This window comes from Ipomoea nil, unplaced genomic scaffold (genome assembly GCF_001879475.1).
Source record: "Ipomoea nil cultivar Tokyo-kokei standard unplaced genomic scaffold, Asagao_1.1 scaffold1619, whole genome shotgun sequence".
NCBI lineage: Eukaryota > Viridiplantae > Streptophyta > Magnoliopsida > Solanales > Convolvulaceae > Ipomoea > Ipomoea nil.
In genome coordinates, this window is record NW_017618047.1 from 1,140,757 (window position 1) to 1,151,708 (window position 10,952).

Sequence of the window (10,952 nt, forward strand, 5' to 3'; positions counted from 1 at the left end):
TCAGAGGAGACTCGAGAGGCCACAAACGCAGCGGGACGTGAACGAGAGACAGGCCAAGAATAGAGACCCCCCGAAGCCGGCCCTTTATATAGAACTTCCCTGATTGAACGATCCTTCACAAAGAAACAATCAGGGTGAAACTCAAAAAAGACATTATTATCACGAGCAAACCGTTGCACAGACAATAAAGACGCAGAAAGCCCAGGAACATGAAGAACATCAGACAATCGAAACAGTGTTTTAGATGCGGCTAACGAAGATGAACCAGTGCTAACAATAGGTAAACACTTACTGTCACCAACACGAAGATGATCCGGACCATTATAAGGAACCGTCGAGGACATTAAAGACGGATCCGGAGTGGCATGATTCGACGCACCAGTGTCAGAAAACCACTGCTGAGGATTAACCGAAGCCGAATCATTAGCAGAATATGCAACATGTGCCCGCGGCCCCGGAGCGCCATCATAACGACGATAGCACGAAGCGGCCGAGTGGCCTTCGCCGGAGCAGATCTGGCACTGGACAGCCCCGGCGCCACCTTGACCGCGACCTCGGCCCTTGCCACGACCTCGGCCTCGATTGCCGCCGCCACGCTGCTGCCCGCCCGAGCTACCTCCACCTCGCTGAGCCGCTATGGCGACCGGAGCAGCAGCAACGTCACCACCATCATCAGCACATATAAAGGCCTGCGAAACAAGAAAATCGGATAACTCGGGTAAAGACACCGGAGCACCCCTCGTCAGCAACGCCACCAAAGGGCGATATTCGGACCGCAAGCCCCGGAATATATACATATTCTGATCTTCTAGTGTCACCGGACGGCCGGCAAGTGCCAAATCCTCAATAAGCACCTGAGCACGCCCAAGATAATCCGGGATCGAAGCATCCCCCTGCTGCAATCCTTGCAGTTCGCCCACCAACCGAAGAGCACGGGCCCGAGTCGTCGAACCAAGAACTTGTTCGATCGCCACCCACAAATGCCGAGAGGAGGTTTTACCGATGGCAAGATGCATCATCTCGTCGGACAAGGACGGGATCAACAAGGAGAGCACAGCTTTATCTTGACGAAGCCATGCACTTCGAGCGGCGGACGATACGGCCGACGAAGACACGGCAGCAGCAGCCTCCTCGGCAGAAGGTACCGTAATCGCAGTAAACGGGGGACACACAGACGTTCCATCGACAAAACCCAACAATCCTTTGCCATCCAGGAACGGAAGAAGCTGAGTGCGCCAAAACAAAAAATTACGGGATGTCAATTTGATGGAAACGAAGTGATGAGCCGAAGAAAACGACACCCCGGACTGCAGGGGTGCCACAAGCGCAGCCTCAGAAACAGTCCGTTCAGAACTTCCAACAGAACCGCCATCAGAACCGAGGTGCGCCATAGAGAGAGAAAAAAAAATCTGCTGATACTAGATGAGGATATAATATTTCTGAATGATTCAAATAATAAGTTTGTACAGGAATATATATAGTAGCGAATAGCAAACCTAATACAAGACTAATATTAGTAACAATAGGTAACGAATACTAATAATAATAGAGTCCTAATAGTACCAAGTTGTTCTCTTATGAGAAAGTGATTGGTTCGAATCTCGGTGGAGGCAATTAGCTTGTAATGGTTATCCTCTTCCCTAATAAAAAAATAAACATCAAAACAAAATTTGTAATAAGTGTCGCCGGCGAACATAAAGGCCACGAGGGACGAACACATATAGATCCATAGTATTCACTATTCCAAAAGGTTAAACCCCAATCCTAAGGGCCCCCCACACCGACAGAGCATTTGGGAGGATGTAAATCATGAGTCATGAACCATAAATAAAGGCTAGACCAGTGCTCACTACACACAAGGAGCCCCCACACTACCGCTGGTGAGACTCAATCCCTGGTCATTATTCCAAAGTTTCACCTCTATGACCAGTTGAGCCACCCATGCAGGCAGATCCATAATATTCACAAAGATACTGAAGGCTACCAGAGACCACTGGATGAAGCATGACAAAAAATACATCCACGGTGAGGTTGATAATACGGTGAACTCCGTGTACATTATCATCTCCAAAATTTTGTGACAATCAATTTTTATTTGAGAAAAGGGTCAAATAGACCCTAAACTTTACCCCAAATGTCAATTAGCCCCCTAAATTTTATAAATGTACATTAAACCCTCAAACATGTTAAATTGGATCAATAAAGCCCAAAAACCGATAAATAATTTGTTATTACAGGTCATTTTAATTCCGGCAACATATTTCGGCGACAAAAATCGGCCGTCCCGAACGGCCGCCTTCTCCAATGGAGAAGAACGGCCAGATCTGGCTGTTCCGTTCTTCTCCATTGGAGAAGACGACCAGATCATCGGTCGTTCTTCTCCAATGGAGAAGAACGACGGCCAGATCTGGTCGTCCAGTTGTCTTCTCCTGTAGAAGACAACTAGAGGGCCGGTTTTGTCGCCGGATTTTTTGCTGGTCGCCGGAATCCGTCGCCGATCACCGAAATCCGTCGCCGGAATCTGTTGCCGGAATTAAAATGACCTATAATAACAGGTCATTTACCGGTTTTTGGGCTTCATTGACCCAATTTAACATGTTTGAGGGTTTAATTGCACCTTTGGGGTAAAGTTTAAGGGTCTATTTGACCATTTTCTCTTTTTATTTTTATTTTTTTGATTAATTTATTTATAATTTATAAAAATATATTTCGTACTATATATTAAAAAAGTTTTTAAAAATATTATAAATAATGTTTAATAGAAGTTATAGAATGTTTCTAATGGTGTATTCAATTTAAAGTTTTAAAATTTATGTAAATTTTTTAATATAATTTTTTTAAAAAAAGTTATAAATGTTTGTCTTATAAATTTGTATAGACTCGTACAAAATCTATTTTTTTTTAATGAATGTTATTTAAAATCCACTACTTAAAAACTACTCCGTATTTAAAAGTCTATAAAAATATTGATTGAATACACCTTAAGTACAATAGTATGCGTGTTTAATATATATGAGCTCTGAAGGCTCATATGTCAATATGTGGTCAATTATTATATGCAAATTGTCAATTTAAAATCCCTAATAAGTTAAGGAAGTTCTAATTAAACTCGTGATCTCAAAATATGGGAATCATGTTTTACTTGTTTTTTTTTTTTTTTTTTAAGCGACGAAGAATACAGTCAATTATTACCTAACAGTGATGAGTTCGATCAAGAAAGTATCAATAAAAATCAAATTCACAACGTTACGAAAATGATGTTCCACCCACTTAAACATATATTTTTTTTGGCAAATTGAATGCTTTCAAACAGTCCAATAATTTATTTGGTATTTTATTAAAAAAGAATATACTCCGTATTTTATTTGGCTGGTATAATTAACAAATGTATTATGTATATATATGTTGTTGTATTACAACAGAGTTTAAGTTTCACTATATAATGCCACAGCCGAAAATAATTTATTTTCTGATGATTGAAGTACCAAGCGATTCGTAATTAGGGTTTATCCGGACAAGACAGTCCAATTGCTATTTTAGGGTTTCAGATTTCTCGGTGGTCACCCGAAATACAGAACTATGTCGAAGAGAAAGTTCGGATTCGATGGCTTTGGTATTAATCGACAGGCAACATACAACTTCGAGCGAGCGGAAGCTCCTCAGCGTCTCTACGTACCGCCCTCGTCCCGCTCCGTCGGTGGTCACGACAATTACGAAGATACTGACTTGGATAATATTGATTACGATGAACGAGATGGCAACGAAGACAACAATAATGATATTAACGATGGCAGTGGTGGTGCCGACGATGAAATCGACCCTCTGGATGCGTTTATGGAGGGGATTCACGAAGAGATGAAGGCAGCGCCGCCTCCGAAGCCCAAGGAGAAGTTGGACAAGTACAAGGATGATATTGAGGATGATCCCATGGAGAGTTTTCTGAAAGCGAAGAAGGACATAGGGTTGCAATTGGCTGCGGAGGCTCTTAACGCTGGATATAACTCGGATGAGGAGGTTTATGCCGCAGCCAAGGCTGTGGACGCAGGGCTCGTCGAGTATGATTCCGATGATAATCCTATAATTCTTGACAAGAAAAAGATTGAGCCGATTCCAGCTCTGGATCATAGCTCAATTGATTATGAGCCATTCAACAAGGACTTCTACGAGGAAAATCCCTCTATTTCAGGTACCTTTTCCTTTGATTATTTTCTGTATATGCAGTTAGATAAAGTTTAAAGTGTGAATTTTTTTTTTTCTTTCTCTTTTCACTTTAACCTTGAATGTAATTAAATGCTTGAATGTTAAGTGAGAAAGAACATGCAGTGAAAATATTTGAGTTATTTGTATAATTTACTGTATTGCTTTCACAATAACAAGCATCTTATCGAAATTAATTTATACATCCAAAATTGGGTGCAAGTTGTTGTATTATCCTTGCCTTTGTTTGAATTTCATTTTCGGTTTCCCCCAAAATGCAATTACCCTGTCCGAATCTTGTCCATTTATTGTCAACTGCATATGGTCATAGCTGTTACCTTTTCATGCTGGTATCCTATTTCATTGTCCTTTCAGTACTTTTTTTTTTAATTATTTTATTTTGTATTTTTAAAATATTTTTTTAAGTAATCTCTTTTGTCCATTCTCTTTAGGCATGAGTGAACAGGATGTTATTGAGTATAGGAATAGCTTGGCTATTCGTGTCTCAGGCTTTGATGTCCCAAGACCAGTGAAGACATTTGAAGATTGTGGGTTTTCTGTTGAGCTATTGAAAGCAATTTCAAAACAAGCATATGAAAAACCTACACCAATACAGTGCCAGGCTTTACCAATTGCCCTTTCTGGGGGGGATATCATTGGTATTGCTAAGACTGGTTCTGGTAAGACTGCTGCATTTGTGCTGCCATTGATGGTGCATATTATGGATCAACCTGAACTTGAGAAAGAAGAAGGTCCTATTGGAGTAATATGTGCACCCACTAGGGAACTGGCACACCAAATATATGTGGAGACTAAGAAATTTGCAAAGTCTCATGGTATACGTGTCTCTGCTGTTTATGGTGGAATGTCTAAATTAGAACAATTTAAGGAATTGAAGGCAGGATGTGAGATTGTTGTTGCTACTCCTGGGAGATTGATTGACATGCTTAGAATGAAGGCTGTGACAATGACGAGGGCAACTTACCTAGTGCTTGACGAGGCTGATCGGATGTTTGACCTTGGTTTTGAACCACAGATAAGGTCAATAGTTGGTCAAATTAGGCCAGATCGTCAAACATTACTCTTTTCAGCAACCATGCCACGTAAAGTTGAAAAGCTAGCAAGGGAGATTCTTTCTGATCCTGTACGTGTCACAGTAGGTGAGATTGGAATGGCAAATGAGGATATTACCCAAGTGGTTCAAGTAATTCCTTCTGATGCTGAGAAGTTGCCTTGGCTTCTTGAGAAGCTTCCTGGTCTGATTGATGATGGTGACGTTCTTGTATTTGCTTCCAAAAAGGCCACAGTGGATGAGATCGAATCGCAACTAGCTCAAATGGGTTTTAAAGTTGCAGCTCTTCACGGTGACAAGGATCAAGCTTCTCGTATGGAGACACTGCAGAAATTTAAATCCGGAATTTATCATGTGCTTATTGCTACTGATGTTGCTGCTCGTGGTCTTGACATCAAGTCAATTAAGTCAGTGGTTAATTTTGATGTTGCTAAAGACATGGATATGCATGTTCATAGAATTGGTAGAACAGGCCGTGCTGGTGATAAAGATGGAACTGCATACACTCTTATTACTCAAAAAGAGGCACGTTTTGCTGGAGAATTAGTCAACAGTTTGATTACTGCTGGTCAAAATGTGCCTGCGGAACTGATGGACCTTGCAATGAAGGTAGTCTGCTGCCTTGTGTATATATACTCAATTTAATAACCCTAACTGCATACTTGTTAACTGTATCATAAGAAAATCTTTTTATGTATAGCCTCATTCATAATACTTTTGTATTGTGGATCTCCCTTAAATCTTAGAAAAACTGGTTTTTCTAATGATTGGCACTTGCACTTTAAATAATTAGGATGGAAGATTTCGTTCCAAACGTGATGCACGGAAAGGAGGTATGAATTTATTTTTCATAATATTTAGTGATTGGCTCTGCAAAAGATCGGTAAATAATTTCAGATAAAATTGGCAGAGTAAGAAATTATTTTGTGTGGAAGTACTCATGAATTCATAGTGAAGATCTTCATGAATAATATATTAGCTTTGGCAGGTGGAAAGAGGGCGAAAGGAAGGGGAGGCAGTGGTCGAGGTGTGCGTGGCGTGGATTATGGTCTGGGTATTGGATACAGTGCAGAATCAAGTAATGCTCCAACTACCACTGTTCCAAGCCGTTCTGCAGCAGTAAATTCACTAAGAACCGGGATGATGGCACAGTTTAAGAGCAACTTTGTTGCTGCCTCATCAAATCTCCAAAATCAGGCGTTAGGTAATAGTTCAGGAATGAACCCTAACAAGAAAATGGCACTGCCAGGCTTTGTATCTGGGGGAACAATAGGTGGAGACACAAACGCTTCCCGGACTAGTTCAATTAGTAATGCTGCAACATCTGTTCAGAAACCGAGAGAAGATGCTAGCCACTTGAGCTCAGGAAGGTCAGTTCTTCTCACTCTCTGTTTGGACTGTGTAATCATTTAATCTCTTCTCACTTTCTTCACAAGAATACTTCGTTATCATCATCATCATCATCATCATTTTTGCAGCTCTAGAGATAGGCAGAGAGAAAGGAGGCGGCCTTCTGGTTGGGACCGTTGATTTGTTTCTTTGGCAGCTCATTTATATTTATACTGGATGACCAAATCCGCTTGTGTGAACTTGAATAGTCATAATTTAGGTGAAAGTTTTATCTCATTGTCTGTAATGATGCTCTTTGCCCAAATTGCTCATCTTGGTTTATGTGCCCTTGTTCCAATTCTAGTTTGTGGTCTTAATTTTTATTGTATAGATAAATAGATAGATGATATTTATGTGCCCTTGTTCCCACTCCATTTAGCCCAGCCTTGCCCCATCCTCTTTTTAAATTACCTCTTATTATATCTGTTGACATGTCACTCTTGAAGGTGAATGTTTAAGCTAAAATTAAGTAGGAAAATGCCCTTGTACCATTTTGCTATACTGTTTAGTGGTCAAATTATTATTATTATTATTATTATTTGTTTATATTATTTAATATTTAATGTTTGCTTATAATTTTTAAATTTGGTATGTTATGTTTAATTGTATTTTTAAATTTTATATACTAATGCTAATGCTAAATTAAATTGTAAATGGAACTAGACACAAAATGAGGCAAAGGAGGAGTGCATGCGTTACTTTTTAGCTCCACCAGGAAACTTGGAATATAGATTCATCTTTTGATGTTAAGTTGTTGGTTTAGGTTGACAAAGGCAGGCAGCATGAGTGTGAAAGATAGCGTTTCCTGGTGTGTCCACTTGGTATTTGAAGTGCATTGCACTAGAGTAATGGTGTGTGAACAAGATAGAATTATACTACATATACATTGAAGCTAAGAGAAAGTTGTACAATGTCTCACTCACGCCTTTGGACACTTTAATGCATCTTCCTTCCGTCTAATGGCGTTTGGGCATATCTCGAGGCAAGGTTCCTTTACAGTGTCATCATCATGGGGAGGCAGGATCCCAAACTTGAACTGCCACAAAAAAATTACACAACTAACATTGGTTGTTGGGGCCCCGCCTGGGGGGAGTTGTGCAGCAAAATTGAAAAAGAAAAATACATACCTGGCAGCTATAGTCACTGAAGTTTGGCTCCATAAGCAAAGGAACTCCCATACAATCCTTAAAGAAAGCCTAAAAGAGAGAGTGAAATGAAAGTAGACATCCAAGGTTGGATTAATGAAGGTAATAGGATGAGTGAGGTACCTGTGTAGGGAGCTTACATGTATTGATACATATACCCACGCATTTGCTCTCTTCTAAATACTTGCATCTCTCTACAAACACCTGGTGCACAAGTAATTGAATTTGAATACAGAACAGAAATGTTAAGGGAATGAAGAGACACAGGCAGCAACCCACCCCACTCATCCAGGAGGATCCGTTAGGAAGATCCACAGAGTTGACAGTGCAAGGACCCATGAGCCATTTGCAAGATAATGCCGTCACTCTTGCTACATCACATTCAACAACTAACTGGTTACTGGTTACTGGTTACTGGTTACTGGTGGTGAGTTGTATGTATAATAATGTATTAATATTAAGAAGAAGAAGAAAAGATGAAGGAGGATGAGGAGGAAAGGATCGGAGCGATGAACTGACCTACCATCACGGCCGCAACACTCCCTCCGGCTAAAGGTCCAATAAGCATTTTATAGAGATGTAACAGCCAAGGAGGAAAGAGTGATTGCAATATACGGACCTGCCAAGCCAAGCCATATAAAATACATATCTACTTAGCAAACAACTATTTGCCCAATTCATCTCATCATCTAAACCCTAAACACACATACAGCGGCTTCTCTTGTTTCAGAATTGCTTCGACCAATAACAAGACGGTTGGCAACTTCAATTAGTCCATCATATCCAGGCTTGTCGGAGTCCCATCCCGACTCCTGTCAAACACACGTACAAGATGATTAGCATAACAATCCTTTCTTTCAAATGCGGTAGGTACGTTTTGAAGGAAATGTTAGGGGCTGGATCGGCGATCGCTCACCTGGACCATTTTGCTACGGAACAAATGAAGGAAGAGGTTATCCAGGGGGCCGGGCTTGTATTCACTTCTGCCGCCTGCATCTGTCTGCTGGAATTGCAACAAAATATATAGAGTCCTAGTAGTAGTCAATTGCAACAGTGGAAACAAATAAAGAAGATGGGAAATTACCGGCAGAGGTTTGGAGGAACAGAAAACTCCAACAGTTGGATGCCGGAGACTAGTGTTAGGTCGACGGAGAGGCGGAGGCCAAGCTAAGTGAGGTGGGCGAACCAGAGCCAGAGCCAGAGCCATACCAATCTGCTGCACTCTAATTTCTATGCTCAATTTTATCTTTTACCGCTCATCACTCATCAAGGCCCTTTTCTTTTTTATTTATTTTTTATATATATTTGCTTGCCAGTTGCCATCACCATACGGTCCATACTCATCTTTTGCTTTGACTATTATTGTAGTAAAAAAATTTCTAGATTTTATTTATAAAATCCAAATCAAAATAATATTTTAGGAGTAAAATTGTCAACTCAAGTGATAGTCTACATTATCAATCAAAACAAAGGAAAATATCAAATGATTGGGTCATTGAATTTGACTAGTTGATAGCATTAGCTGATTGTAAAAAGATGTTTTGGTAAATTAATTGTTAGCTGATAGCTAATTACATTTTCAAAATGATTTTTTCAAAAAACTAATTGAAAATGCTATTTTGAGCATCTTTTTGCATTTTAATATTTTGAAACTGATGGTTTTTGGGTTTTCGGGCCCAAGGAGGTCCAACACAACCTTAAGTTGGAGGATACACCTTTCACAAAAAGTCTAGATTTTTTTAGTGAAGTATGATGCTCAATAGTGCTCTCTATTCCCTCTCGGGGTCTCCAATCTGCCCCTTACAAGGGTGGAGGAGCCCTCTTTATAGTGGCTCCTCCTCTACTGACTTAAAGGCCCATGATGGCCGACTTAAAGATTACATTCAATGTGTCGAGCCGTTGGGCGACGTTACGGACTCTGCCAACGGCTCTCTCTGGCTAGTAACTGGCGGACCGAGTCCGGCCTTTAATGCCTCAACGGCTCCTTGCCTCGACTGCTCTGAAGGCTCCCTCAACGGCTCTCTGGACCGAGTCTTCTCCTGGGCCGGACCTGGGCCGACTCCTCGTCCCCGTTTGGCATCGGGCCGTCCTTTCCGGGCTCTGAACTGGGCCTCCTTCTTCAGACCTGGGCCGAGTCCTGGACCCGGCCCATGCATTCTTTCTGGGCCTCTTTTCTTGGGCTGGGGTTCTCACCCCATCAACTAGTCCCTCACTTTTTCATACCCGGTCCGCCAACCTGGGTTTGGAAAAGTAGTAACCGCCTCCTTCTCACCGAATCCGTGCCTTGAATGACCCAGGATTAGCCCAGATTATCCGCTATCTCCCGGATCTCGCGGGACCGTTCTGATCTCCTCGGCCTGGCCTGGCACCTATAAATGACCTTGACCGCTCTTCTCTTAACTTACTAATTCCTCATGGGTCGCTCACCACTGAAAGGGAAGCGAATTGACTTTGGATCGCCCCGGCGCCCCTTGCCTTCGAAACGGACTCGGCCTGAGAGGGAGCCTAGAGGGAAGGCTCCCCGTCCGACTCCACAGAGATCACCTGTTGGCGCTGCCTCCAGGGCTCTTCATCCGCCGACTCCTGCTCGTCGTGAAGTCGCTCCGACTTCTCGCCCTTCTCCTCCTCCGGGGACTGCTCGAGTAACTTCCCCAGGCGGGACCGTTGTTGATGTGCCTGTCCCAGAGCAGCTGACCTTCCGTATGACCTTTTCTATTCCTCTGGATGACTTGGACGGTCCGGTTACAGGGCTAATGAACGAGGAAGACTTTGCTCGTTATCAGGAGATGTACCCGGACGACGAAGAGCTGGTTGTGCCACCACTCATGCCGGCGTTCTGGGACTCGCTTTGCCCACCCTCTCCTGGACCATCGGGAGGGTTCTTTGGGAGCGACTCCTCCTCGCCGAGTGAGTGATCTTTGTGAACTGGGGGCGGCCGGATTCTCTAGAGGGGTAGTTCTTTTAGGAGCACTTGCTTTCTCTGTAATAAGCTCCTTGTAACCTGCACCTTCTTTATTTTATAATAAAATATTTTCGGCCTTCAGTTTTCATCTTTTTCAGTATATTTAGTGCACTCGTCCGTCCCAATTGTCGAGGAGTCGGCCGCGATGTCGAGTCCTCCCTCCGCTTGACACCTGTAAAATCTCGCT

At 42.2% G+C, this 10,952-nt stretch overlaps 2 protein-coding genes across 5 annotated transcripts; one reads left to right on the plus strand and one right to left on the minus strand.

Moving 5' to 3' along the window:
• The first annotated feature begins 3,459 nt into the window (after positions 1-3,459).
• LOC109191360 (DEAD-box ATP-dependent RNA helicase 24) lies at positions 3,460-7,030 on the plus strand. 2 transcript variants are annotated; one of them, XM_019341993.1, is made up of 5 exons: positions 3,463-4,186; positions 4,650-5,878; positions 6,063-6,102; positions 6,258-6,639; positions 6,748-7,030. In XM_019341993.1, the coding sequence occupies exons 1-5, from the start codon at positions 3,580-3,582 to the stop codon at positions 6,797-6,799; spliced, it is 2,310 nt and encodes a 769-aa protein (XP_019197538.1). In that variant the 5' UTR covers positions 3,463-3,579; the 3' UTR covers positions 6,800-7,030. The 2 variants fall into 2 exon arrangements, 1 of the variants encoding a protein (XP_019197538.1); XR_002055903.1 differs by lacking the exon at positions 6,063-6,102 and having other exon boundaries at positions 3,460-4,186.
• A 411-nt stretch (positions 7,031-7,441) lies between these two features.
• Positions 7,442-9,094, minus strand: LOC109191222 (beta-carotene isomerase D27, chloroplastic). Of its 3 annotated transcripts, none has more exons than XM_019341807.1 (8): positions 8,888-9,094; positions 8,720-8,806; positions 8,514-8,615; positions 8,327-8,422; positions 8,083-8,178; positions 7,927-8,007; positions 7,786-7,854; positions 7,442-7,694 (listed from the first exon to the last, which is right to left on the minus strand). In XM_019341807.1, the coding sequence occupies exons 1-8, from the start codon at positions 9,008-9,010 to the stop codon at positions 7,578-7,580; spliced, it is 771 nt and encodes a 256-aa protein (XP_019197352.1). In that variant the 5' UTR covers positions 9,011-9,094; the 3' UTR covers positions 7,442-7,577. The 3 variants fall into 3 exon arrangements, with proteins under 3 accessions (XP_019197352.1, XP_019197351.1, XP_019197353.1); XM_019341806.1 differs by having other exon boundaries at positions 8,083-8,174; positions 8,323-8,422; positions 8,888-9,091; XM_019341808.1 differs by having other exon boundaries at positions 8,083-8,174; positions 8,323-8,422; positions 8,720-8,803; positions 8,888-9,090.
• Between the last annotated feature and the right edge of the window lie 1,858 nt (positions 9,095-10,952).